The sequence below is a fragment of the Hippopotamus amphibius genome, chromosome 5 (genome assembly GCF_030028045.1).
Source record: "Hippopotamus amphibius kiboko isolate mHipAmp2 chromosome 5, mHipAmp2.hap2, whole genome shotgun sequence".
Taxonomy (NCBI): domain Eukaryota; kingdom Metazoa; phylum Chordata; class Mammalia; order Artiodactyla; family Hippopotamidae; genus Hippopotamus; species Hippopotamus amphibius.
In genome coordinates, this window is record NC_080190.1 from 107,829,065 (window position 1) to 107,851,945 (window position 22,881).

Sequence of the window (22,881 nt, forward strand, 5' to 3'; positions counted from 1 at the left end):
TGATAATATAGTCATTTTCAGTGTTATTTTTGGACTGGTGTTTTTGCTTTTATTCCTGACCTGTTCTCTATAGAATGACCATCAATATGAATTGTTAAAGCTTTTAACTTTATATTTCTGCTATTATTTATGTACTGTGGAGACATACAATATAAAACATTATTTTATGAATGTAAGTTAAATGAGAAGCAAAGTGACAATAAATTTCATTAGAATTGCTTTACTTTGGGTACTCTTGGTCAGAGGAAGAACTGGAATTAACATAATCACACTTTGGTAGCCTTAGAGCTTTGATTAATTAACTTATAGTTATTAATTAACAGCACTATGTTTTCACCTAAGAATTTTAGCATAAAACTTAGTAGGAAACATTTTAGCTATTAAGTTATTGTATTAAATATCTCCTGTTTCTTGAATATCAGAGCATAGTCATAACAAAGAATAAATGCTAAAGCCAACAGTATACCAAAATTACAATATACCAAAATTATAAATGAAAAGCAGTATAAAGAAACAGTAATAGGGCTTCCTAGGTGGCACAGTGGTTAAGAATCCACCTGCCAATGCAGGGGACACGGGTTTGATCCCTGCTCCAGGAAGATCCCACATGCTGTGGAGCAACTAGGCCCATGTGCCACAACTATTGAGCCTGCACTTTAGAGCCTGTGAGCCACAACTATTGAGCCCATGTGCTGCAACTACTGAAGCCCATGCGCCCAGAGCCCGTGTTCTGCAACAAGAGAAGCAACAGCAATGAGGAGCTCACGCACCACAGCGAAGAGCAGCCCCCACTCACCGCAACTAAAAGAAGGCCCTCACACAGCAAAAAAGACCCAACACAGCCAATAAAATAAATAAATTTATAAAAAAAAGAAATAGTAATAAATATCTGACAATAAATATGAACTTAAAACTCATTGTGTAAAACATATGCATTATGTAAGAGATACACCTGAAACAAAACATATAAAGTTTTAAAGAATTCCTTATGTAAAATGTAGAAACTGATCATTAAAAGACAAATGACCTAAGAAAATGGTTGAGAACAGGCCATTCATAGAAAAGGAAATGCAAATTGTCAATTAACATAAAATGATGCTCATTCTCTAGTAGTCATGGAAATGCAAATTTAAGCTATAATGAGGCACAAATTTTCACTTATCAGGATTGGTTAAATTGTTAAAGCCTGTGACATCTGGTGCTAGCAAGGACGTGACAAAATGGGCTCTCTTATTTGCTGGTGGAAACGTGAATCATTTTTACTGAACATAATGATTTTTAAATGAATATACCATTTCCTTCAGCAAGTCTCAAAAATGCAAATATTAATATAAAAGGAGATAATATACACATACAAATATATACATATACAAATATATACATACACATACAAAGATGTCTACTGTAGCATTGTTTGTTGCAGCAAATATTGACTTTTTTTCATCAACAAAAGTGTTGGATAAACCTTGGAATACACTTAGTGTAGAATATTATGCAGTTATTTTTTAAAAGAGCTGTTCTAAAAATGCTTGACCTAGAATCATGATCATAATATAAAGTGAAAATGATACATAACAAGTTGAAGAGTAATGTATATATTATGATCCTATATTTTTAAGTGGCAAAGGATAGTGCCTTCATAAACTCTCTACATGCATGCATACATGTGAATTTTGCATGCATGTATGCATATTAGACATATGCATAGGTTTTTTGACCAAGAAGGATATGCTTATCAAACTGCTAATGGAGATCACCTCAGGTTGGTGATTCTAGCGGGAGCAGCAGAGAAAAATTGCAAAGTTTTTCATTATATATCTCAGTATTGTTTGAATAATGACAAGCAAGCAATATATATGCATTATAATATTTTTATGTTCAAAATAACTAAAAAGTTAAAAGATAGGAAAACCATATCATGCAAACCAAAATCAAAATACCATTGTACAAAGAGGGTGAGAAAATACGTTATTGCCCAAACTGAAACACTTTCAAGAATTCAAGAGAGAGCTAACCCAACAGGCTGTCATTCTGGTATAATCCAGAATGAACCCAGAAAACTGGGAATTACATCTTGGGGATGTAATGACTATCGTTAATAATGCTGTATTGTATATTTTGAAAGTTGCTAGTAGAGTAAATCTCCAAAATTCTCATCACAGAGAAAAATTGTAACTGTGTGTAGTGATGGATGTTAACTAAACTTATCAAACTAGACTGATTGTGGTGACCATTTTGCAATATATACAAATACCAAATTATTGTTGAACACCTGTTATATGTCAATTATGTCTTCATTTTTTAAATGTCTGGGGTTTGATACAGCTAAGGCAGGAATCTATGCTTTCAGTGTATGCTTGGGCCACTTTACGGGACCCTCGGTGGCAAGGGAATGTTGCACTCCTATCTTGGGTATTCACCTTGTCTAGGTAAAATCACCTCAGGCTGGAATGCTGATATGAAATGATATTTTAAAACATTTAAATTCTTAAGATATCAGTCACTGTGGAGGCAAGACTAATCACAGATGCAGCATTAAATGATAGCATGTTAATTTTCTGTTGATTCCCCACTTGTCTATGTGAACAACCTTAGTAAACAAGTCCCTAAAAAAAGTTTATCTTGCAAACTTTGTTTCCAAAGAGAAGTGTATGTGTGTACATGGTGTGTAAAATATAAAAGATATAATATATTATAGTGTGGATTTGGATAGTGCTGCTATCATGTATATTATATGTTTTACATATATTTTACATTATATACTGTATAGTATATGTTTACAGTCACACAGCTATCCATATGTGTGGATATGAATAGTGCTACTATAATTACAACAATCAGGGGAAATATACATATGTATATATGTATGTGTATGTGTTTTGAGGTTTTAATTTTAATGAAGTACAGATTATGTTATTTCTCTCATGAATCATGCCTTTGGAATTGTATTTAAAAAGTCATTACCTTATCTGAGGTCACCTAGGTTTTTCCCTGTTATAGGGCAGTGGTTCGCAACCTTTTTGGCACCAGGTACTGGTTTTGTTGAAGACAGTTCTTCCATGGACTGGGGTGGGGTGGGGGGTGGGGGGATGGTTCAGGCGGTAATGTGAGTGATGGTTCAAACAGTAATGGGAGTGATGGGGAGCAGCACATGAAGCTTCGCTCTCTCACCCACCATTCACCTCCTGCTGTGCAGCCCGGTTCCAAACAGGCCATGGACCAGTACCATGCCATGGCCTGGGGGTTGGGGACCCCTATTCTAGGAGCTTTATTGTTTATGTGTTATAGATTTAAGACTGTGATCCCTTATGAGTTATTTTGTGAAGAGTATAAGGTTTGTATAAATTCATTTTTTTGCATGTGGATGTCTAGTTGTTTCAGCACCGTCTGTTAAAGGGACTGTCTTTGCTCCATTATATTTGCTTTTCTCCTTTATCAAAGATCAGTTGACTGTATTTATGTGGGTTTATTTCTGGGCTCTCTATTCTGTTCCATTGGTCTATTTGTCTATTCTTTTGCCACTATCACATCATTTTGATTACTATAGTTTTATAGTAAGTCTTGAGTTGAGTAGGGTCAATTCTCTGACTTAATCTTCTCCCTTCAAAATTGAGTTGGCTATTCTGGATCTTTTGCTTCTCCATATAAATTTTAGAATCAGTTTGTTGATATTCACATAACAATATCATAATATTTGCTGAGGTTTTTGAGATTATGATAAATCTATAGGTCGAGTTGGGATAACAAACATCTTGACAAAGTTGAGTCTTCCAATCCATGAACATGGGCTATCTTTCCATTTATTCAGGTCTCCTTTGATCTTTCACCAAAGTTGTGTAGTTTTCCTCATAAAGATCTTATACATATGTTGTTAGACTTATTCCTAAGTACTATAAACAGTGTTGTGTTTTTAATTGCAAATTTTTTCATTGCTGGTAAGGAGGAAAACTATTAGCTTTTATCTAACCTTGAATACTGCAACCTTGCATAGCCATTTATTAGTTCCAGGAGGGTTCTTTTTCCTGTTGACTCTTTAGGATTGTCTACATAAATTACAATGTCATGTGGTAAAAAAGATAGTTATATTTCATCTTTCCTAATTTGTATACCTTTTATTTCCTTTTTTTTGTCTTATCAAATCACCTAGGATTTTTGATACAATGTTGATAAGTAATGTGAGAGAAACATATTTACCTTGTTCCTGATCATAAGAAAGTTCTGAGTTTCTCACCATTAAGTATATTAGCTATAGAATTTGGTAGGTACTCTTTATCAAGTTGTGGAAGATTCCCTCTATTCCTAGTTTACTGAGAGGTTTTTTTTTTTTTTTTTTTTTTTGATGAATGGGTTTTGGATTTTTATCAACTAGTTTTTCTGCATCTATTAATTTGATCATTTTTTTTTTAACCCTCTTAAAGTGATGGATTACGTTCATTGACTTTTTCACTGTTGAACCAGTCTTGCATGTATGGGTAAATACCACTTGGTTATTTGTATATGATTATTTTATAAATTGTTGGATTCAATTTCTTATAGTTTGTTGAGGATTTTTGCATCTGTTTTCACAAGATATATTAATCTGTGGTTTTCTTTTCTTGTACTGTGTTCATTTGGTTTTGGTACTAGGTTAAGCCTGGTTTCATAGAACAAGATAGGAAGTATTTCCTCTGCTTCTATCTTCTGGAAGAGATTATAAAGAATAGCTATAATTTCTTACTTAAATATTAGGTAGAAATAATCAGTGAACCCATCTGGGCCTGGTGCTTCTGTTTTGTAAGAAGCAATTGATTGAATTTGCTTTAATAGATATAGGCCTATTCAGATTGTCTATTTCTTGGTAAATTTTGTCAGATTGTGTCATTTAAGGATTGGTCAATTTCATCTAGATTATCAATTATCATCTAGAATACCTATTATTATCATTGTTAATGTTGATGGGGTATGTAATGATGTCCCCTCTTTCATTTCTGATATTAGGAAATTTGTGTCTTTTTTTTCTCTTAATCTGGCTAAGGTTTATCAATTTATTTATATTCCCAAAGGAGCAGATTTTTGTTTTGTTGATTTTCTTTATTGAGTTCTTATTTTCAATTGCATTGATTTCTGCTCTTTTGTTACTATTTTTTTGTCTTTTGCTTACTTTGGATTTAATTTTTTCTTCTTTTGTAGTTTCCTAGCATCTATTGAGATGATCATGTGGCTTTTATCCTTCAATTTGTTAATATGGTGTATCATGTTTATGAATTTGTGTATATTGAAGAATACTTTCATTCCAGGGATAAACCCCACTTGATCATGGTATATGGAAATTTGTGTCTTTTTTTTCTCATAGTTAATCTGGCTAACGTGTTGTTGGATTCTGTTCGCTAGTATTTTCTTGAGGATTTTTGCATCTAAATTCATCAGTGATATTGGTCTGTAATTTTCTTTTTTTTTTGTAATATCTTTGGTTTTGGTATCAGGGTGATGGTGGCCTCATAGAATGAGTTTGGGAGTGTTCCTTCCTCTGCTATTTTTGGAAGAGTTTGAGAAGGATGAGTGTTAGCTCTTCTCTAGATGTTTGATAAAATTCACCTGTGAAGCCATATGCTCCTGGACTTATGTTTGTTGGAAGGTTTTTAATCACAGTTTTAATTTCATTACTTGTGATTGGTCTGTTCATATTTTCTATTTCTTCCTGATTCAGTCTTAGAAGGTTATACCTTTCTAAGAATCTGTCCATTTCATCCAGGTTGTCCATTTTATTGGCATATAGTTGCTTGTAGTAGTTTCTTCTGGTGCTTTTTATTTCTGTGGTCTCCATTGTAATTTCTCCTGTTTCATTTCTAATTTTATTCATTTGAGTCCTCTCCTCTTTTTCTTGATGAGTCTTGCTTGAGGTTTATCAATTTTATTCATCTTCTCAAAGAACCAGTTTTGAGTTTTACTGATTTTTGCTATTGTTTTCTTTGTTTCCCTTTCATTTATTACTGCTCTGATCTTTATGATTTCTCTCCGTCTACTAACTTTGGGTTTTGTTTGCTCTTCTTTCTCTAGTTTCTTTAGATTGTTTATTTGGGATTTTTCTTGTTTCTTGAGGTAGCATTGTATTGCTATACACTTCCCTCCTAGAACTACTTTTGCTGCATCCCATAGGTTTTGGATCATTGTTTTTGCATTGTCATTTGTCTGTAGGTATTTTTTGATTTCCTCTTTGATTTCTTCAGTGATCTCTTGGTTATTTAGTAGTGTATTGTTTAGCCTCCATGTGTTTGTGATTTTTACAGTTGTTTTTTTTTTTCCCTGTAATTGATTTCTAATCTCATAGTGTTGTGTTTGGAAAAGATGCTTGATACAATTTCAATTTTCTTGAATTTACCAAGGCTTGATTTATGACCCAAAATGTGATCTATCCGGGAGAATGTGCCATGTGCACTTGAGAAGAATGTGTAACCTGCTGTTTTTGGTTGCAATGTCCTATAGATATCTATTAAATCTAGCTGGTTTATTGTGTCATTTAAAGCTTGTGTTTCCTTATTAATTTTCTGTGTGGATGATCTGTCCATTGGTGTAAATGGGGTGATAAAGTCCCCCACTATTATTGTGTTACTGTTGATTTCCTATTTTATAGTTATTAGCATTTGCCTTATGTATTGAGGTGCTCCTATATTGGGTGCATATATATATATAATTGTTATCTCCTCTTCTTGAATTGCTCCCTTAATCATTATGTAGTGTCCTCTCTTGTCTCTTGTAACATTTTTTATTTTAAAGTCTATTTTATCTGATATGAGTATCGCTACTCCAGTTTTCTTTTGATTTCCATTTGCATGGAATATCTGTTTCCATCCCCTCACTTTCAGTCTGTATGTGTCCCTAGGTCTGAAGTGGTCTCTTGGAGACATATGGGTCTTGTTTGTGTATCCATTCAGCCAGTCTGTGTCTTTTGGTTGGAGCACTTAGTCCATTTACATTCAAGGTGATTATCGATATGTATGTTCCTATAACCATTTTCTTAATTGTTTTGTTTTTGTTTTTGTAGGTCCTTTTCTTCTCTTATGTTTCCCACTTAGGGAAGTTCCTTTAGCGTTTGTTGTAGGGCTGGTTTGGTGGTGCTGAATTCTCTTAGCTGTTGCTTGTCTGTAGAGCTTTTGATTTCTCTGTCAAATCTGAATGAGATCGATCCTTGCTGGGTAGAGTATTCTTGGTTGTAGGTTCTTCCCTTTCATCGCTGTAAATATATCATGCCACACTACTCCCTTCTGGCTTGCAGAGTTTCTGCTGAGAAATCAGCTGTTAACCCTATGGGAGTTCCCTTGTATGTTATTTGTTGTTTTTCCCTTGTAGCTTTTAATAATTTTTCTTTGTCTTTAATTTTTGTCAGTTTGACTACTATGTGTCTTGGCATGTTTCTCCTTGGGTTTATCCTGCCTGGGTCTCTCTGCACTTCCTGGACTGGGGTGGCTATTTCCTTTCCATGTTAGGGAAGTTTTAGACTATTATCTCTTCCAATATTTTCTTGGGTCCTTTCTCTTTCTCTTCTCCATCTGGGATGCCTATAATGCAATTGTTGGTGCATTTAATGTTGTCCCAGAGGTCTCTTAGGCTGTTTTCATTTCTTTTCATTCTTTTTACTTTATTCTTTTCTGCATCAGCGATTTTCACCATTCTGTCTTCCAGGTCACTTATTCGCCCTCCCTTCTCTGTTAATCTGCTATTGGCTTCTTCTAGTGTATTTTTCATTTTGGTTATTGTGTTGCTTATCTCTATTTGTTTGTTCTTTAATTCTTGTAGGTCTTTGGTAAACTTTTCTTGCATCTTTTCGATCTTTGCATCCACTCTTTTTTCAAAGTCCTGGATCATCTTCGCCTTCATTATTCTGAATTCTTTTTCTGGAAGGGTGCCTATCTCCACTTCATTTAGTTGTTTTTCTGAAGTTTTATGTTGTCCCTTCACCTGGTACAAAGTCCTCTGCTTTTTCATTTTCTTTTTCTGTGGCTGTAGTTTTCAATTCCACAGAACAAAATACTGCTGGCACTGCTTGATACTGCTGTCTGCCTTCTTGTGGAGGAAGCTATCTAAGAGGCTGTGCTGTGCTTCCTGATGGGAGCGACTGATGGTGGGTAGGGCTGGGTGGACGGAGAGTAAAACTTTAATCTGCTTTGGTGGGCGGAGCTATAAAACTTTAATCACTTGTCTGCCGATGGGTGGGGCTGTTTTCCCACCCTGTTGGTTGTTTGGCCTGAGGCTACACAGCTCTGCCGCTTACAGCCTCTTTGGTGGGGCTAATGGCAGACTCTGGGAGGGCTTACAACAATGAGCACTTCCCAGAACCCCTGCTGCCAGTGTTCCTGTCCTCATGGTGAGCCACAGCTGCCCCCTACCTCTGTAGGCATCCCTCCAACACCAGCAGGTAGGTCTGGTTTAGTCTTCTATGGGGGTCACTGCTCCTTTCCCCTGGGTCCTGCTGCACACACTGACTTTTGTGTGCCCTCCAAGAATGGAGTCTCTGTTTCTTGCAGTCCTGTGCAGGTCCTGCAATCAAATCCTACTGGCTTTCAAAGTTTGATTCTCTGGGGATTCCTCCTCCCGTTGCTGGACCCCCAGTTTGGGAAGCTTGACGTGGGGCTCAGAACCCTCACTTCAGTGGGTGCACTTCTGTGGTATAACTGTTCTCCAGTTTGTGAGTCGCCCACCCAGCGGTTATGGGATTTGATTTTATTGGGATTACACCCCTCCTACTGTCTCATTGTGGCTTCTCCTTTGTCTCTGGATGTGGGGTGTCTTTTTTGGTAAGTTCCAGTGTCTTTTTGTCAATGATTGTTCAGCAGTTAGCTGCAATTCTGGTGCTCTTGCAAGAGGGAGTGAGTGCATGTCCTTCTACTCTGCCATCTTGAACCATATCCTGTATGTGTCTTTATATTAAAGTGAGATTTTTTTTTGTAGACAATATATAATTAGGTTGTGTTTTTTGACCTACTATGACAATCTCTTTAATTGGTGCATTTAGATAGTTGACATTTAAAATGATTATTGATATACTTGGACTAATAGCTACTGTATTTTTTCTTACTGTTTTCTTTTGTTGTTTTTATTCTTTGTTCCTATTTTTGTCTTCACATTTTATTTGTGGTTTTGACATTTTACAGGATTTCATTTTTGTCCTTTCTTAGCATAACAATTATACTTCTTTTTAAACTTTTATTAGTGTTTGCCCTAGAGTTTACATATGTATTTGTAACTAATCCAAGTCCACTTTAAAATAACTCTCTGCCACTTCACAAGCAGTACAAGTAACTTAAAATAACAAAATATGTCTAATTCCTCTTTTCCTTCCTCCTGCCCCTCATATCATTGTTTCATTGATTTCACTTATATGTAAGCATGCATTATATATATGTGTGTGTGTATATATACAATAAAATAATATATAGTCAAATGCATTGTTGCCATTATTATTTTAATCAAACTGTCAGATCAATTCAGAATAAGAAAATGAAAGTGTTTACTTTTTCTTCACTTACTGATTGTCTGATGCTCTTCCTTTTTCTATTAGATCTAAGTTTCTGATCTATATCATTTCTCTTTCTCTCTAAAGAACTTTTTTTTAACATTCCTTTCAAGGCAGTTCTGGCAACAAATTACCTCAAGTTTTGTTTTACTGAAAAAGTCTTTATTTCTTCTTCCCCTTTGAAGGTTAACTTCTCAGGTTAGAGAACTCTAGGTTCATGGATTTTTTCTCTTGACAATTTTAAATATTTCACTTCACTTTTTTCTTGTTTGAATGATTTCTGAAGATATATTGGATGCAATTTTTATCTTTTTTTTTTTTCTAAGTAAAGTTCCCCCACTGCCTCCCATGGCTTCTTTCAAGGTTTTTTTTGTTTGTTTGCTTGCTTTGTTTTTCAATCCTTGATTTTCTACAGTTTGAATATGATATGCCTAGGTATATGATTTGGGGCATTTATCCTGCTTGGTGTTCTGTGAGCTTTCTGGATCTGTGGTTGATGTCTGGCATTGATTTGAGGAAAATTCTCAGCTATTATCTCTTCAAATACTGCTTCTGTTCCTTTGTCTCTTTTTCTTCTGATATTCTCATTATGCATTTGTTACACATTTTGTAGTTGTCCAAAGTCTTAGATATTCTGTTCTGTTTTTCCCCCTGGTTTCTTTTTTTTTTTTTTAGTTTTGGAAGTTCTGTTGTCATATGCTCAAGTTCAGAGATTCTTTCCTCAGCCATGTCTAGTTTAATAAAGAGCCTGTTATTCTATTATAATGTTTTTTATCTGTAGCATTTCTTTGTGGTTCTTTCTTAGAATTTCCATCTCTCTGCTTACATTATCCATTTTTCTTGCATATTTTCTACTTTTCCCATTAAAGGGAATAATGGGAAAAGTAGAATAATATTTTTCATAATAATCATAGTTTTAAAAAATTTCCAGTCAGATAATTTTAGCATTTCTGTTGTATCTATCTCTGGTTCTGATGCTTGCTCTGTCTCTTCAAATTGTGGCTTTTGCCTTTTAGTATACTTTGTAATTTTTTTGTTGAAAGGTGGACATGATGTTCTGGGTAAATAAACCTGAGGTAAATAGGCTTTTAGTAATGTAGCAGTAAGTTGTGGGGAGAAGGGAAGCATTTTATAATCCTTTGATTAGGTCTCAGTCTTTTGATGAGTCTGCGCCCCTGGGCTGTAAACTTTACCAGTGCTTCTCAATACTTCCCCATTTAGCTGAGAAAGGATGTCTAGCAAGGGCTGGCATTGGGTATTTCTCCTACCCCAGATAGGTTAGGCTCTGATAAAATCCCAGCAGGTTAGGTTCTGATACACTAGTTTCTCCTAAGGGGAGGCCTTGTTAAGAATAACATAACATCTGGCATATTTCAGAATCAATCCTTTTCCCCTCTGTCTGCTAGAAGTATATGGGGAATTTTTTTCATATTCTACTGTGAGGATCTCAGAACTCCTGTAAGTAAAACTCAGTAGAGTGTGAGCACCCCCAGTGATAGGTCCCCTTGGAGTTTTAACTCTCAGACTTGTCCACTCTGAGCTTTCAGTAGTTCATCAGTTGCAGTTCAGGTTTTTCTATCCCAGCACTGGTTCCCATGGAGGTTTCTGCTCCTGGGTTTCTGTTCCTATAAATTGTAATTATGGGTATTGGTTTGTCTGTCTCTCCAATATTTGAGGAGGCAGTTTGCCCTGTGACCTCACTTCTCTGACAGATATAAAAAGAGTTGCTGATTCTTCAGTTTATTTAGCATTTTACTTGTTGTTATGATGGAATGGTGACTTCTAAGCTCCTTACCTGCCTGAATGGAAACTGAAAGTTCTACACACAACTATATTTTCATTCTAATATTCTTTGATTTATATAATATTTAAGTGATCTAATTAAATAGTAAATATAACAGTGTTAAGGAATTGACTTCATAAATATGCAACTCAAATTGTGAATGCAAAAATATATAAGTATATCAGAAACTGGACTGCTAGTTGGGAATCTTTGGTATACTGTGGGCATTAGTCAATATGTTTTACAGAAGGAGTAGAATACTGATTATCCCAGCAAGTCAGTTAAATGATTAATTAATAAATTCTTATACATAAGTTCATGTTTGTACATATGCATATACATTTGAATATATGCTTATACATAATATCTTTTTCTTTTGAAAGATTTTTATAAGCATAAGTTTTATTATAGGCCTATGCCCTTGCTTATAAATATTATCTCAAAGCAAATATATTGGCTTACTACTTCATTTTACCGTCTATTATCAGTTGTTTTTCTAATTTAGTTTTACTTTCTTTATGTGAATAGATTTTGTATGGCAACTTACTTGACCTTTTGGTTGGCATTGTACATTGTGGATCATCACCTTCTTAAAACAACCTGTTCCTCAGGTTTTCTAATGTTCTGGCTTCTCTATATGTTCTTGGATCTCTGAATGTCAACTCAAATTTCATCTGTTTAAAACCAAGCATATTTTATTCATACCACTTCTTCTGCTATGCCCGTTCTAGGTGAATGGCAACACAGTATATTTTGTTGCACACACCAGAAACCCAGGAATTATCCCTCATCTGTCAAGTTCCCTTAACTTTAATTCTCAAATCATGTTATATTTGCTTTCTAAATATTTCTCAAGTCTATTCACCTATCGCTATGTTCTTTCCCATCACCAAGTCCAATAAACCATTATTTCAAGCAGTGATTGTGTAATAGACTCCTGAAGATTCACACATATGCTTTCATCAAGCCTTCCAAACCATTTACCATGCTTCTATAATACGATCTTTGAAAAATGTATTTAGTCATTAGTGATTGATTTTAGGATCAAGACAAAGCTCCTTAATGTGTCCTTAAGCCCCTGCACAATTTGGTCTCCTACAGATCTTCTGTTTCTTTTGGAACCAGTGATTTCTCTTGCTTCCTCAGCTATATACCAGCTTTCCCTTGCTCTCTTTCATCCATCAGCCTATCTGCTGTTGTTCCCTCCCACTTAGCTGAAGCTATAAATGCTGATTTTTACATCTTTTCTCCTCCTCTAGTTTCTTTTTCTCTAGTTTACTCATGCTTTAGATCTCAGTTGAAGTGTTCCTTTCTTAGGGAAGTCGTTACTGAGGTTCCTAAGTAAAATTCTTCTTTATAGGTTTTCATGGTTGCATATACTTTTTATTCATAACGATTATCAAGTTGAGATTGGATTGTGGTTTTTGAATTAATGTCTGTCTTTATGATCAGACAGTAAATTTCTTGAGGAAGAAACCATCTGTGATATCGATCACAGTTCTGCCTCTGCTACGATATGGCACATGGTAGATGTTCGACAAGTATTTGACTGAAGAATATGTGAATGACTTTTCATTTAAGCTAGGAATTACTACCAATTCCTACTATAATCTGGTAAGCTACCTGACTAGTGGTAACATTTGCAACATTTGAAATAGGATTCCAAGAACAATATAGACCTTTTCAAATTTCAGACAGAGTACAGATTTCATTAAAAATAAATCTCACTTTTCAAAAGGTCTCCCCAAATGAGTCTTTATATGCCACAAGGCTTTGCACCTTGAGTGGGTTCTGATAGTGATAATCAGAAATGAAGAATATTTCTGTAGGGACCAAGCTCATTTTCAAAGAATGGTAAGACATGAGACTGAATCTTTCTTTTCTATGTCAAAACCTTAGGCCCAGACCTACAAAACAGAAGGAGAATAGAAAGGAGATAGCCAACAGTTATGTAGCTGCCAATGAGAATCATTTATGGGCAGTAAATAGACATTAGTTCACTTAGAGCACATGTGACCATGAGTGCCCGATTAGAACAGGCATATGGAATGCATATTGGAGAAAACCACAAAGTTGAATCTTAAAAAAGTCAAAGATAAATATATAAATAAAAAGTGAAACAGAAAATCTACTGTGTACTTCTGAGAAAGGGACTGCTATGAATGCAATAGAGAAAATTCAAAGATAGAAGAAAACTATGCTGAAATGAAAGAAGATGTAATTCTGCAAATGGAAAGGACACTGTGTATTTTAGGAACAACTTATATAACATAATGTTTTATACTGGAAAATATTGAGTTCATAGTCAATGTGATCTTGGCTTGTCCCTTGTGACTTTTCATGTTCATCATAAATATGAAGAAATATTCAAATATGTCCAGATGCCTATAAGAAACTATTACTGATAAAGTAATTCTACCATTTGTTAAATCAAAGGTTTCTTCCAACTCCATGATTTTGTAAATCTTAGTATGAGCCATCCTTCTCATAGGACTTAAATGAAACAATTTCAGAAAGAAACTGTAGTTGGCACTCATGTATGCTTATGTTAAACTTATTCATAAAATGTACTAAAGTGAACAAGTCAATTATAACTGTGAATTTTATAGGACTCAACCTTTTAAGTCAAACTTTTAAGTGCAAATTTTATCTGTTGCTGCAGGCATTTGGCAAATAAATTACCTGGTATAACATTACCTTTCTGTATCTGCCAAAAATGAGTTTTGTGAAATACCTGGAGCAATGGCTTAACCAATATGGCTTTTCAAATATTCATGTATCATGCAATTCATTAAAATGCTCCAAGAAAAATGTACTAATTCATATAATATTTTCGGTAAATTGGAAAATATCATACAGATTAGCTGCCATTTGTTTGCCTTCATTTTCTGAGGAATGGCATGGCAAAAATGAAATGCGTGTTTTATCAGAGAGAAGTGTATGCGTGATTTACTATCCTTCTTGGAGTTAAATGTAAGTCAGTAGGAAAATGATTTAACAGGCAATGTTAATTCTCCACTACCTTTTCAGGAATATATATAATGGCAACATGAGGATAGTTATAGAAAAATATATCCATTTGCACTTGAGATATTTGCAGTATGATTGGGATGGTTGGCACATAAATCTGTTCACATAAGCATATTTTTACAAATATAAGAAGTGATGCATAAGTGTACAAGGGATGCAGCATCTGCCCTTTATATCAAATGGCATAAGAAAATGGGACAGTGTTTTCTTATATTTGTTTCCCCTTCAAGCTTGGCAGAGGACCTTACACATTGCCCTGTAGTAAGTGTTGAATGATTACGTGTTCAGGCTGTAATTCCTACAGACAAAACAGATAATGTATACATTTAAAGTTAGGATAAACCCAGAGGCCATTTATGCTTTTCACAGGTGAGAAGAATAATGCATATTTTTCTGAGAGACAGATGAAGATTAGAAGCCCATGATTAAATCCTGCCATTACTCCACTTTTTATCTGTTTCTTTGATGACAACACATAGGCTAAAATTGCTTGAAGTCCTTCTAGTAGCTCTGATAGCATGGAATTGCTAGTTTGCTGGACAGAGCTAGTCCAATCCTGTGCATAAAGAATCTGAATCCTTAGGAAATTCTTCCTAATATGTCAACTACATTCTTGATTCAGGTAATCCCCACCTTCTAATACTACATTTCTTAGAAAAGAAAAATGAGAATGTGCCAGTCTGCTTTCCCATTCCTGCATGACAACACACACATTCAATCTCACATTTGCTCAGCAAAATTCTACCTCCAACGCCCCCAACTGGATTTTTTAAAATACTGTAGAATAAATTTCAACTTTGCTCTCACTGTCAAGAGGCTTTCCCTTCATTCTAAAGTAAATTCCCTTTGTCACTGTTTGATAGAGGCAGGAAATTGGACCAAATAACCTCTTAAATGCATCTCAACTTCATGATTTCAAAATTTATAGTACAGTGGCTATATAGTATAACATCTAAAATAGGTACCTTTATTTCCCCAAAAGAGCCAGTTTCTCTCAATGATTTCTGGGATTAACCTATGGAGTCTGGGGGAATCTCTAAATATGTGAGGGTCTGTGTATATACTTGTTTATTCTTCAACTATAGAAAACTATTCTTCCTGCCTAGTCAGCTGAGTCAGACTAAAGTTATTTTCTTTAAAATGCACATATAAATACCAAATATTATAACATTGTTATTTTTATAATTATTACATATTAGAAAGATCCCCAGTTTAACCATATTATTTTATATTATTTATTACAGGACAGCATGATAAACTTTGATAGCAATTGCCTGAATAACGAACCTAACTTTTTTAAAAAACATTCATGTGATGATAATAAGGTAATGATAATTATTTGTAGTTTATATATCATGTCATTCAAGCTTGATTTCATAGAAACATTTTTTTGTATCTCTGTTAATTATATTGATTATATTAATAACATAGTCTTTTGGTTCTAACCTGACAATTCCCATTGATAGATTGTTATACTATAGTCTTTTATACCTTTATTTTAAAAATAGCCCTATGCTTATTTGTTAAATATTCCTTGCAATCTTAGCATTTCATTTTTCACCTTGAAAATACTAGAACTGCTGAATTCAAAGACATAGATCTCTTATTTCTGAAACTTTTATGCAGGAAAATGCTTGGCAGAGTTACTGCTTGCACACACACACACATAAGTGATGGGCATAATTTAGTTGTAGGCATTTTGAAATTTTTTCCTTCAATATTTGCTTATCTTCAAACCACTACCACTTCTATTTGGTATACTATTACAGTTTAGAGAACTTCCTACAAAAATTTATGTCATCTCTTTCTGCAGAAACTAGTGTGCTATTCAATAGTCTTTTTTAAACTCACCATAGCTGAAGTTAACCTTGTGGCATTTAAGAGTATATCCATAAATTATTTATTTTAATTTCTTACATTAAATATTTGAAAAACTTGTTTTAGGTGAATAGGGCCTCTATTTTCTTATTGCCAGCTATTCATCTGTAGCTCTAAAGGGGCAAAAATAAAAACAATAAGAAAAATCACACATACCTTTCATTATTGTTGCTTCCAGAAGCCCTCTCCTTTAGTTATCCTGTTTAAAACTGCATAAACTTGTTATATGTTCACTCATTAGCGATAAGATCACACATAACAAAGAAAAGAGACTTTAAAAAGTCAGATAATCATTAAACTGAGTTCTAGGCACTTTAGGCTGTCAGCTGGGAGCTAAACAGTTTCAGTCTAGTTGCTCATCAGTCATGTGATTAACTGGAATAGAAAGAAAACTGGGATGGAGGTGGGGTGTTATTTATCAATACAGTTCTGGCTTTAGGCTCCTTAGGAAAGCCTGTCATTTATTAATATTTATTTGAAACACAGCCCTTCTGATGTTTTTTCTGTAATAGGAAGCTTCGTTTTTATATCGTGCTGCTCGAAAGTTGAAGCAATTCCTTAAAATGAATATCAGTGACGATTTCAATCTTCACCTATCAACAGTTTCACAGGGCACATTAACACTGTTGAACTGCACCAGCAAGGTAAGCTGAGGACTGTTTACTTTCAACAAAAATGTAAACTATTCCAGTGATAAGATACTATTATTTTCTGATGATCATAGCCATTAGCATAGAAATCTAAGTGCTTATAAGAAAATTGAAATACATTTACTCAATTCTAGAAGAGGAAAGTCTCAACTTGTAAAGTACCTATTTATCTCTTGGCTAGGACAAAGAAATTGCTTATAAAAAGGGACTAAAAATAAATGAAAGCAACATCAACTGTATTTCAATAAAAAAAAGAAAAGAAATAAAAGAAAATAATAAATTTTATTGCCATAATAACCTTCAAGGAGGCTAGTGTGATAAGTTGGGTAAAGAATGGTGAATTTTTATTTCTAAAATGTCTTAATAATTTTAATCCACATATGTACACATTTATAAGAACTCATAGCCAATAAAACGGGCAATCAAATGTATTTAATAAATATTTCTGTATATAAGAATTGGGCATGTTTATGTCTAAATTTTCAATTTTTTTCCTCAATGATTTTGATAAGTATAGGGCTAAGTTTTTCCTACTTCTCTGCTAGTGGTTTTGAAATGTAAACAATAAAACAAAATTTGGAAGACATTATCTTGGGACTTAGACAACAGTTTCTTCATCTGCAAAGTGGAGAAAAATATAGTATCTACATTATAAGATGTGAAAATGACATAATTCATATAGAGTGCTGAGTACTAAAATGTTTCAATAAGTGTTTTATAATTACTATTATTATTTTTTTATTCCCTCTTTAGGAATTTTACCAGCTGCCACATAAAGCCAAAAATATCTTATAATTTCTAAAAGAAATTTTTGACGTTTTTGTGTTAAAAATGTTAGAAAGGGTTGTGTGTTTTTTTAATTTTTAATGCTAATAGTTGCCCACAGAAGGTAAAATGATAAGATTGTCCTTGAGCCCTACTGACAGTGATGAAACTTATGTTGGACTATATAAGTTGGACCACTTCATTTATCATTACATTATCTACTGGATGCAAGCCAGTCTCCTCTTGGTGTTGTGGATTTGCCAAACTTATTTCCAATCTTGGCCCCTTACTAATGTTAGTTCCTTATGTGGAATGTCTAGTGTTCTCTTTTCTGTAAATCTTGATCTTTCCTATTCTATGCATCCTTCAAGGCCAAGCTTAAGATTCATGAATACTTTATATTCTAGCCTACCAGCTCTTAATCCTTATTTATAGTGATTTAAAGTACAGTCAGTCTTTTGTATCCATGGGTTCTGCATCCTGAGATTCAACCAACTGTGGGTCAAAAATATTCGAAAGAAAAATTCCAGAAAGTTCTGAAAAGCAAAACTTGAATTTGTCGAGGCACATTGACAGCTATCTGCAGAGAATTTATTTTGTGTTTACAACTATTTACATAGCATTTACATTGTATTAGGTATTATAAATAATCTAGAGATGATTTAATGTATACAGGAAGATGTGCCTGGTTATAAGCAAATTCAACACTATTTTAAATAAGGGACTTGAGCATCCATCCTTGGCTTTTGGTAACCACCAGGTCCTGTAACCAGTCCCCCACAAATATGGAGGGACTACTGTACTATCTAATGCGGGAATAGCAAGTTCGTTCCATGTTGCTTACACATCCAGTTGCTTAGTAATGGCTTATGTTGAGTATAAGCTTCAATTCTAGACTTAACTGAAAAGACTACAGAGCAAACTAGCTATATCGCCTCTTGGCCTGGGAAGGGTTAAAGGTTATAGGCATGCTGTGTATTTGCAATTCTTTCTCTCCTGTGTTGAGCTTTGCTTGCATCATCATATTCCAAAATCATCTAATTGTAGAGAAATACACAAGTAATTTAAATCGTGAAATTACATAAAATTACGTTACAAGATTAACCTGATACAATTCACCTTTTTCTTGAAATGAGAAGGCAAGACGTTAAAGACGGTCAGCTACATTGAATTTTCTCCATGAGTTAGGCATGTTACAAGCTTTTTACTGTTGTGTATTCCATTTTGCTTCTTATGGGTAAAGCTTAATACAATTTATGGTCAGGATTTAACAACTTAATGCTAATGTTATTTTCATGTTGATTAAAACACTAGTTTTGTCTCAGTTAGTATACTCTTCTACATGAGTTTTTCATACCTCACAGCAATTAACACAGTGCTGGGCATATTTGCAAAATTATGGATACAGGGTATTCAAAAGACTAATCTCTCTTGTTTCTCCTTTTTCCCTGATACTCTATTTCTAACTGAAACTAGTATTCTGCCATGCTAACAATAAATACTTTAAAGTACATATTCAAATAGATTAGATGAACTGAGAGTAATATCAAGATTAGCAACTACATTAATGGAAGAAGTAATAAAGGATTAATAATCAATATTGTAAATATGACTGTTTTTAAGGGTAAAGGAAGAAAACCAACTTCCCTGGTTGAAGCCCAACCAACTAAAAATTTGGTAAGAGTAACTGTATATTTTTCTTTTTTTAATCAGCTTTTTACTCAACTTAATTTCTTAATATTTCTCTTTGAATTGTTTCCTTTTATATGCTAGGTTTTGAAAATATTCATTATAATGTTGGTAAAAGGAGAAGGGAGGTACCCCTTAGAAATTGGATCCCTTTAAACTACATTTTTAAAAACCACTATTTTAAAATTAAAGAAACTAGGGAACATATCAGAGCATTAATTTTTTAAAAAGAAATAAAATTAAAACCTTAGTAGGTAACAAGCAAAGGATATGAACAAACTACATAGGAGAAAATAAACTAGAAAACAAGATGCAAAGAAAAGAAGCCACCCTAGTAAAGAAATACATATTAAAAATGAGAACCCATTTTATACCTATTTTATTAGTATAGACTGTACAGTATATTCTGTATATATATAGTAGTATATGAATACTCTATATTTATATATATTTACACACATTCTATTAGGTTATTATGCAAAACTGTACAGCGATGTAGAAAATATAAATGAAAAAGTCAGAATATTTAATTAAATCTGATTAGACATTACAATGATATTAACTAGGATGAGACATGGAAAAATGAACACATCTGGTTCATGAGAGTGATAGATTCTTCTTTCACATTTTCATTATCATTTGACATATATATGTATATACATGTATATATATATGAGTATGAAAATTCCTTAATCCTCTTGGAGAAGCAGGGTGAGTCTGCACACCCTGTGACTCAGGAAGCCCTAGGAATTCCACCTGAAGTGAAATAGTTGAAACGAAAACCTGAGCAATATACATACATTCAGGGCCTCTGGCTAAGAGAATTTGGAAAGAAAGTTTAGAAAAAGGAGATAACATCTGTGTTCGCAGGATTACAGAGGGAAAATCGTGGTTCTTTGTTTTTTTTTTTTTGTCTTTTTAATGAATGTTCAGTCTTGATCTTTGAGGAAAAGTCATGAAATGTTCACATCTATGTATTTCAAACCTGCTTAGTCACATAAACTTCAATTTGTACTTTTTAAAGATGTCCTGGGACGCTCATTAAAAAGAATGTGAGAAATTCTCCTTCATATTTATCTTTGAAATCTGTCTTCTAATCTTTTAAATGCATTATTTAAAAGGTATGTGTTAGTGTTACTAAATATATAGAGAAAAGAGATCTGAATGTGACTAAACTAAAAATAGGACAAACAAGCTCAGGACCCAGTCATTGTACTTACTTGATATGTGACCATGGCAGTTTATTTACCCTCTTTGTATCTCAGTTTCCTCAAATGTGAAAGGTGAAATCATCAATTTCATAGTTATTAAGTAGATAAAATAAAATAATGTATATATAGTACTGAGCACAATATCTGACCTAGAAAACACCCAATAACTGATTGTTATGAAATGAAGAAATTACTCTACCCTGTGCTAATCCTCTTCCCAGGGACTCATGGAAATATAACTGAGTATATGCACAGCTGCTCTCTTACATGTCTATTCCATGTGAGGTATCTCTTTCTTCACTTTCTGTAGGTTGTACAGGTAGCCCTTTTTAAGATTTTTGTCAGGGGCTGAAAACTAGCTTATGAGGCAGGCATCTTCCATACTCTAGTGAAGACCAGGAAACAGGTTTAATCAGGTATATCCTTATTAATCATCTTTGCCAAAATAAACTGCGTATTTTCAGTATTGATTATTCCTTCCATAAAAAATATATTTCCCATTATAAAAAACTCAATTGAATAATGTACAAATATTTCTCACAAAAGTTGAAACAGCATTCTTAGTCCATTGTTGCAGTGGTGAAAACGACAGCCACTTGACATAGCTCTTCAGTTAATCCTAAATCTTAAACCGTAACAACCTTGACTTTCCTGCACATCAGTGATCACAATTATAGTTAGAAACCATGGTTTTAAAAAATATCATTCAAGATTCTCCTTTTTAATTAAATCACAGTTTTAGTATAACCTATCATAATGGAAATTAAAGAGTGAATATTTTAAAATGTATATTTTTATAAAACTGTGAACTTAAACACTTTTTTTATGTATTTCTCTAGGAAGACAATAAATCTTTAAAGGAACAGAGAAAACAGAATGACCTGTGTTTTCTAAAGATACTACTACAAAAGATAAAAACTTGTTGGAATAAAATTTTGAGGGGCGCTAAAGAACACTGAAAAAATATGGAGTGGCAATATAAAAACTTAAGAGCTTTATTTGTATCCTCCAAGAATCTATCTGCTCATGCAATTTTCCAGGATAGAATGCCTCCTGGAAGTTACTGAATGCATCCTGGTAAAAACGGATTACAGCAATTGAGAAATCCTTACTGTAGTACTAGAAGATGGACATAAACAGTGGAAACCAAACGCTGCAATCAACAAACTATTTCACATGTATGAGGACATATATCAATCGGTATTAATTCTGAGCTGATTTTTGTAAGACAATCCATGTAAGATATTAGTTGCAATAATACTTTTTAAACCTGTTTGAAATTTTCAGAAGACATATGAATTCTGTGAAATATATAAAGGTTACAAGGATTAAAAATTAACATTTCATTATTACCAAAATAGTCTTATGGCCCACTGTGCATCAGTATACTGCAATGAGAGTGGAAATTGTTGTCGTTTGTGCTGGAAATGTTTCAGAGTTAACAGTGAGATATGGATAAGGCCCATGAGAACAAGAGTCATGGAGGTTAAAGAAGTGGTAGCGTAAAGGAGTCCAAGATAACTGAGAGATGTAATTAAACATGAATGTATAACACAGTGCCTTTAATAAATAACAGATATTTTAAAATGAAAGTAAAGTGTAATTTCACAAAATGGAAAGTCATCTGTTCTAAGGATGCTAAACCATAGTACTGAGTTCCTTTTGTCATTTATGTGTTAATAAAATTTGTCTAAATGAGTTTCCAATTTGGGAAGTATATTTTTAAGAGAATAATATATGTTGGCCTTTTAATTAATAGAATGTATATATTTAATTTTGACACTATATCTGTATATAAAAATGTTTTCATACAGTATTACAATTGCTTAGTTTGGATAACATTTCTCCTTTGATAATAAATGACCTATGTATTAACACTGTCAGATTCAGTTAATGAATCAGGATTTTTGTTTGTTTTGTTTTTTGGCCATACTGTGCGGCTTGCAGGATCTTAGTTCCCCAAGCAGGGATCGAACCCGGGCCCCTTGCGGTGGAAGTACGGAGTTCTAACCACTGAAACGCCTGGGAATTCTCCCAACAGAATTTTTTAAGACCAAGATTTTTAATATTGCACCACTATTTGATTTCTCACTGTCATTAAAATGTAACCTTTAATCCTTTATTACTGAGAATGTACATGAGACCTGGATCCCCAAACTGTATAAGAACAGAAACACTAGTTACTTCCTATGTTAAATTTTAATCTTTTTAAAGAAACTTTTGTATATACCAGACCCGGCTTAGAGAGGTTTGCCAACAGTCTTCACTCACTTCTAAAGGGAACTGAAAACACTATTCTAGGCAGGCCAAGAGTTCTAAAACAGCCACCACAGCCTCCTCACCACCTGGTTAAGAGCTGACTGGCTTTATTTGATCAGCAGATGA

General features: G+C 33.9%; 1 protein-coding gene across 2 annotated transcripts in view; it reads left to right on the forward strand.

Moving 5' to 3' along the window:
• IL7 (interleukin 7) overlaps positions 1-22,371 on the forward strand; it is a 57,638-nt gene extending 35,267 nt beyond the window's left edge. Inside the window, exons 3-6 of one of the 2 annotated variants that reach the window (XM_057735839.1) lie at positions 15,548-15,628; positions 16,694-16,825; positions 19,220-19,273; positions 21,336-22,371. In XM_057735839.1, coding sequence (XP_057591822.1) covers positions 15,548-15,628; positions 16,694-16,825; positions 19,220-19,273; positions 21,336-21,455 — 387 coding nt within the window. In that variant the 3' untranslated portion in view covers positions 21,456-22,371. The remainder of the gene's footprint in view (positions 1-15,547; positions 15,629-16,693; positions 16,826-19,219; positions 19,274-21,335) is intronic. The other variant, XM_057735841.1, reaches the window with a different exon arrangement.
• Positions 22,372-22,881: the final 510 nt, after the last annotated feature.